The sequence below is a fragment of the Heterodontus francisci genome, chromosome 4, assembly GCF_036365525.1.
Source record: "Heterodontus francisci isolate sHetFra1 chromosome 4, sHetFra1.hap1, whole genome shotgun sequence".
Classification (NCBI taxonomy): domain Eukaryota; kingdom Metazoa; phylum Chordata; class Chondrichthyes; order Heterodontiformes; family Heterodontidae; genus Heterodontus; species Heterodontus francisci.
The window spans coordinates 89,673,657-89,680,739 of NC_090374.1; the positions used below are offsets into that span (position 1 = coordinate 89,673,657).

Genomic DNA, 7,083 nt, shown 5'->3' on the forward strand with positions numbered 1-7,083 from the left:
ACCAAGTCCTGTTCACCCATCATACTGTGCTCACTGACCTGTATTGGCTCCCAGTTAAGCAGTGCCTTGATTTTAAAATTCTCATCCTTGTTTTCGTCCTACCATGGCCTCTCTATAATCTCCTCCAGCCCCAAAACCCTCTAAGGTATTAACATCTGTCATAGGGAAAATGTTGGAAGCTATTATTAAAAAGGTTATAGCAGGGCATTTAAAAAAATTCAAGGTAATCAGGCAGAGTCAACATAGTTTTGTGAAAAGGAAATCATGTTTAATCAATTTATTGGAGTTCTTTGAGGGAGTTACATGTGCTGTGGATAAAGGGGAACCGGTGGATGTATTGTACTTAGATTTCCAGAAGGCATTTGATAAGGTGTTACATCAAAGGTTATTGCAGAAAATAAAAGCTCATGGTGTAGGGGGTAACATATTGGCATGGATAGAAGATTGGCTAGCTAACAGGAAGCAGGAGGCATAAATTGGTCATTTTCTGGTTGGCAAGATGTAACGAGTGGTGTGCCACAGGGATCTGTGCTGGGGCCTCAACTTTTTACAATTTATATAAATGACTTGGATGAAGGGACCAAAGGTATGGTTGCTAAATTTGCTGATGAGACAAAGATAGGTAGGAAAGTAACGTGAAGAGGACACAAGGGATTATAGATAGGTTAAGTGAGTGGGCAAAGACCTGGCAAATGGCGTATAATGTGGGAAAGTGTGAAATTGTCCACGTTGGCAGGAAGAATAAAAAAACATATCTAAATGGTGAGAGATTGCAGAGCTCAGAGATGCAGAGGGATCTGGGTGTCCTAGTGCATGAATTGCAAAAGGTTAGTATGCAGGTACAGCAAGTAATTAGGAAAGGTAATAGAATGTTATCATTTTTCGCGAGGGGAATTGGTCATTCACTGTCAAAATTAGATGTATGGTATGCGAGCGATCTGCGTGCAAAGGCAGGCATTCAAGATATGGAAATGAAATTATTTTGAGCCAAGAACATTAGATCTGTCTACCCCTGTTTGTCCTTGGGCTTGACAAAAAGTTGGTTAGCCCAATTTTGTATTTAGGTGTTACTGTCGGTAATGTAGGTAAAAGCTTGCCTCACCTGAGTTTGCTTGGCATCCGCAGCTCACAGTCAGCGAATGCGGAGCTCAGCCTGAGCTCCATGCCTCTGATTGGTGGTTTTTCTTGGGGGGGGGAACTGGTGTTTTGTGTTGAGCGAGGCTGTGTGTGGCGCGTGCAATTACCGTTTCGAACCCCAGCCCTCGTGCGGGTGCGCGCTGGCTGTTTGGTTGTGACGTCGGGAGTTTTAGGGGCTGGGTTGGGAGAAGATGGCGGCGGCGGTGGTGAGTGCGAGCAGCGGTAGTAGTGACACTTCGAGCACCGGTGAGGAGGAGAGGATGAAACGGCTGTTTCAGACTTGTGATGGGGATGGTGACGGCTACGTCAGTAGGTAGGGCTTGTGTTTGCTTCATCTCCAAGAATTGCCTCGGGGCGGGGAATTTTAGTGAGATGACTGGAAAATCTTAAATGCTGCAAACAATAGTTTAAAATGTTGAGGAGGGAGCTGGAGCCAGCTGCATTTCCTTTATGCATTGCAGATAAACTTTAGCCCCATTTGCTAGAGTAGTTGGGGGAGGGGTGAAGAAACTTTTCAGAAGTTGATGCGTTTTAAGGCATAGAAACGTAGTGAACAATTTGGCGAGGTTGAGTTTGCCACAAGTTGTAACAATATTAAATCATAGAATTTGTTGCATCGTGTGTAACAGCTTTCAGGAGGAAAGACGCTTTCTCATTCTATCTAAATTAAAACTTGTGCAGATTTGTTTTGGTTCAAAATTTACCGTAATCAGCCAGTGTGCAACATAACATAAAAGCACTTGTCCACGGGCACCAAATTTTCAAAACCGAAGTATTTATAAACTTAAGATTTTTAAGTTGGAAAGCCAAAAGCAGCATTTCATATGCGGGTAGTTTATGCCTTTAGTTTTTTTTTGGAGAATCCGATGACAGCGTTTCAAGCAACATGAATTTGATGACAAAAATAGGAAAGCAAGTTGTGAAGAGAACATGTGGAGGCTACAAAAGGGTATAGATAAGTTGTGAATGGGTGAAGATCTGGTGAATGGAGTATAATGTGGGAAAATGTGAAATTGTCTATTTTGGCAGGAAGAATAAAAGAAGCATAGTCCCTGAATCATAGAATATTTAAGGCACAGAAAGAAGACACTTGGCCCATCATGTCTGTGCCGGATGAAAAATGATCCACTTATTCTAATCCCACCTTTGGTCCGCAGCCTTGCAGATTATGGCATTTGAGGTGCATATCCAGTTTTTTGAATGAGTTGAGGGTTTCTGCCTCAACCAACCTTTCAGGCAGTGAGTTCCAGACCCCCACTACCCTCTGGGTGAAAAAGTTTTTCCTCATCTCCCCTCTAATTTTTCTACCAATCACTTTGCTCCCTCGTCACTGACCTCTCTGCCAAGGTGAATAGACCCTTCACCTCCATTCTATCCAGGCCCCTCAAAATTTTGTACATTTCAATCAGATCTCCCCTCAGCCTTCTCTGTTCCAAGGAGAACAATCCCAGCCTATCCAATCTTTCCTCATAGCTGCATTTTTCAAGTCCTGGCAACATCCTCATAAATCTCCTCTATACCCTCTCTAGTGCTTTCTGTAAAAGTGACCAGACTGCACACACTACTCAAGTTGTGGCCTAACCAATGAGTTATACAGTTCCAGCATAACCTCCTTGTTCTTGTATTCTATGCTTCGGCTTATAAAGGAAAGGATTCCATATGCCGCCTTACCCATGATCTGTGGACATTCACTCCAAGGTCCCTCACTTCCTCTATACTTCTCAATATTTTCTCATTGTGTATTCCTTTGCCTTGTTTGCCCTCCCCAAATGCATCACTTCACACTTCTCCAAGTTGAATTCCATTTGCCAATTTTCTGCCCATCTGACCAGACCATCAATATCTTGCTGCAGCCTACAGCTATCCTTCTAGCTATCTACCACACGACCAATCTTTGGGTAGTCTGCAAACTTCTTGATCATACCCCCTACATTTATGTCCAAATCGTTAATATATACCACAAAAAGCAGGGGCACCAGTACTGAGCCCTGCAGTCGCTAAAACACCTGTCAACAATTACCCTTTGTTTCCTGTCATTAAGCCAATTTTGTATTCACCTTGCTGCATTTCCCTGGATTCCATAGGATTTTATTTTTTTAACCAGTCTGCCATGTGGGATCTTGTCAAAAGCCTTGCTAAAATCCATATAGACCACATCAACTACACTACCCTCGTCTATCTTGTTACCTTTTCAAAAAAATTGATCAAGTTGGTCAAACAAGATCTTCCCTTAACAAATCCATGATGACTGTCCTTGATTAACCTGTTGCCTTTCTAAGTGGCAGTTTATCCTGCCGCTCAGCATAGATTCCAATAATTTGCCCATCACTGAGGTTAGACTGACTGGCCTGTAATTATTTGGTCTATCCTTTGCCTCCTTTTTAAACCAAGGTACAACATTAGCAGTTCTCCAATCCTCCGGCACCACACCTGTATCCAGTGAGGACTGCAAAATGATGGTCAGACCCTCTGCTTTTTCCCCTCTCGCTTTTAACAGCCTAGGATACATTTAATCTGCCCCAGGTGATTTATCAACTTTTAAGGATGCTAATCCCATTAATACTTCTCTACCTATGTTTATCAAATCCAATACTTCACACTCCTCCTTCAGGACAATATCTGCATCATCCCCCTCTTTTGTGAAGACAGACCCAAAGTATTCATTAAGAACTGTACCAATTTCTTCCGCCTCTACACATAGGTTACCTTTTTGGTCTTTTATGGGCCCTACTCTCTCCTTAGTTATCCTCTTACTCTTAATGTATTGATAAAACATCTTTGGGTTCTCTCTGATTTTGCTTGCCAATTTTCTTTCATGCCCTCTCTTCGCTTTCCTAATTTCCTTTTTGATTTTACCTCTCCACTTTCTATACTCCTTCTGACTTTCTGTAGTATTGAGTTCTCGGTGTTGGACATAAGCTTTCCTTTTCTGCCTTATCTTACTCTGTAAGCTCCTTGACATCTATGGGGCTCTAGATTTGGCCATCTCACCCTTTTTCTTGCTGACAGATTGCAGAGCTCTGAGATGCAGAGGGATCTGGGTGTCCTAATGTATGAATTGCAAAAGGTTAGTATGCAGGTACAGCAAGTAATTAGGAAAGCTAACAAAGTTAACATTTATTGCGAGGGGAATTGAATACAAAAGTAGGGAGGTTTTGCTTCAACTATACAAGGCATTGATGAGACCACATCTGGAGTATTATGTGCAGTATTGGTCTCCTTATTGAAGGAAGGATGTAGATGTGTCGGAAGCAGTTCAGAGAAGGTTTACTGGACTAATACCTGGAATGGGCCGGGTTGCCATATGAGGAAAGGTTGGACAGGCTAGGCTTGTATCCGCTGGAGTTTAGAAGAGTAAGAAGTGACTTGATTGAAATATATAAGATCCTGAGGGGTCTTGACAAGGTGGATGTGGAAAGGATGTTTCCTCTTGGGAGAATCTAGAACTAGGGGTCACTGTTTAAAAATAAGGGGTCACCTATTTAAGGTAGAGATGAGAAGGATTTTTCACTGAAGGTCATGAGTCTTTGGAGCTCTCTTCCTCAAAAGGCAGTGGAAGCAGAGTCTTTGAATATTTTTAAGGCAGAGGTAGATAGATTCTTTATAAGTAAGGGGGTGAAAGGCTATTGGGGCTAGACAGGAATGTGGAGTTGAGGTTACAGTCAGATCAGCCATGATCTTATTGAATGGCAGAGCAGGCCTGAGGGGCTGAGTGGCCTACTCCTAATTTGTATGTTCTTATGAATGCGGAGAGCCTGAATTTAATGGTTGACCAAGTTTTTAAATTTGCAATTTAATCGAAAAAGTTAGTTTTATTGACTGATATGAGGAAGTTCAAATAAGTCAACTGAAGGTTGCTGTTTCTACCAGTTTAAAGGTATTGGGTGTCCTAAGGTGCAGACTATTCTTTTGCTCTCCTATGTCGTTGGAAACAGAGTATTGAGACCAAGTGCACACCTGAATAAATTATGATTAAATGGCAAATAAATGAACCACAAAATGACCCCAAAGGAACACAAGATGTTTACAGATATTTAAAAAAATAATTTCAACGAAAACATTTGTAATTTTTTGTAAAACTGTTAAGGAATGCATAACTAACGAATACATTCAGCACACTGATTGATTCCTTGCATTGATAATGTAATTCACTTGAGAACAGAATGAGTTCTGAAACAAATTACACAATGGATAAGGTGTTCCAACTGATACTGAACAGCCAGCAGAAATTGTGTACAAGTAATTTTGTGACTGCATGCTGAAAATCATAGAATAGCTTCCTTCTGTGTCGTAACCATTCGGCCAATCGAGTCTCTGCTGGCTCTGCGAAAGAGCAATTCGCCTAATGCCATTCCCCTGCCTTCTCCTCGTAACCCTGCACATTCTTCCTTTTCAGATAACAGTCCAATTCCATTTTGAATGCCTTGATTGAACCTGCCTTCACCACACACTCAGGCAGTGCATTCCAGATCTTAACCATTCGCTACGTGAAAAAGCTTTTCCTCCTGTCGCTTTTGCTTCTGTTGCCAATCACTTCAAATCTGTGTCTTCTCGTTCTCAATCCTCACATGAGTGGGAACGTGTTGCCTTTGGTTCTTTTGCCAGTTATCTTAAATCTGTGTCCTCTGGTTCTTAATCTTTCCGCCAGTAGGAAAAGTTTCTCTCTATCTACTCTTTCTAGACCTCTCATGATTTTGAACGCATCTATCAAATCTCTCAAACTTCTTTTCTCTGAGGAGCAAGCCCCAGCTTCTCCAATCTATCCATGCGGCTGAAGTCCTTCATCCCTGGAACCATTCTCGTAAATGTTTTCTACAACCTCTAAAGCCTTAACATCCTTTTGAAAGTGTGGTGCCCAGAATTGGACGCAATACTGCAGTTGAGGTCAAACTACTGTTCTGTAAAGTTTCATCAGCACTTCTTGGCTTTTGTACTCTATGCCTTTATTTATAAAACTCAGGAATCCAGTATGCCTTTTTAACAGCTTTCTCAACCAATTTGTACATAGACCCCCAGATGTGTCTGTTCTGTAAGAAACAGGAGCAGGAGTAGGCCATACGGCCCCCTGAGCTTGTGCTGCCATTCAGTAAGTTTATGGTTGATCTGATCTTGGCCTCAGCTTACTTATCTTGTCTGTTCTCTGTAATCCTTGACTCCCTTAAGATTCAAATATCTTATCTATCTCAGCCTTGAATGTATTCAATGTCTCACCCTCTATGGGGTAGAGAATTCCAAAGATTCCTGCACCCCCGTTAGAATTGCACCTGTTATTTTGCTTCTCATTCTTCCTCCCAAAATGAATCACTTCAAGCTTTTGCATTAAATTTCATCTGCCATGTGTTCACCCATTCAACCAGCCTGTCTATGTCCTCTTGAAGTGGATCACTATTCTCCTCATGGTTCAGTGGTTCCAAGTTCTGTCACCTACAAATTTTGACATTCTGTCCTGTACATCCTAGTCTAAGTCATTAATATATACCAAGAAAAGCAGTGGGAACTTTGGGAAACCCTGTCATGTATTCTCTTTGGAACAGTGGCGGTTGAGGGGAGAGTTGATTGAGATGTGCAGAATTGTGAAGGGGCCTGGATAGAGTGGATGGTAAGGGCCTGTTTATCTTAGCAGAGGGGTCAGTGACTAGGGGGCAAATGCTGGAAGGTGGGATTAAGCTGGGTGGCTTTTTTCAGGCCGGCGCAGCCACAGTGGGCCAAGTGGCCTCATTCTGTGCCATAAACGTTCTTTGATTCTATACCTTGCTCCAGTCTGAGAAACGATCAATCACCACTACTGTTTCCTGTCACTCAGCCAACTTCATATCAGCTGCCACTGTCCCTTTTATTCCATGGGCTTCAACTTTGCTGTGTTATGGACAAAATTGAGAGAGAACTGAAACCCCAGTTCCTTTCGCTTTACTGTCTGTAATCTGTTTTTGACAAGGAAGATATGTG

General features: G+C 42.1%; 1 protein-coding gene across 2 annotated transcripts in view; it reads left to right on the forward strand.

Moving 5' to 3' along the window:
- The first annotated feature begins 1,300 nt into the window (after positions 1-1,300).
- mcc (MCC regulator of WNT signaling pathway) overlaps positions 1,301-7,083 on the forward strand; it is a 238,146-nt gene continuing 232,363 nt past the window's right edge. Inside the window, exon 1 of one of the 2 annotated variants that reach the window (XM_068029851.1) lies at positions 1,301-1,450. In XM_068029851.1, the coding sequence (XP_067885952.1) occupies positions 1,329-1,450 (122 nt within the window). In that variant the 5' untranslated portion in view covers positions 1,301-1,328. The remainder of the gene's footprint in view (positions 1,451-7,083) is intronic. The other variant, XM_068029852.1, reaches the window with a different exon arrangement.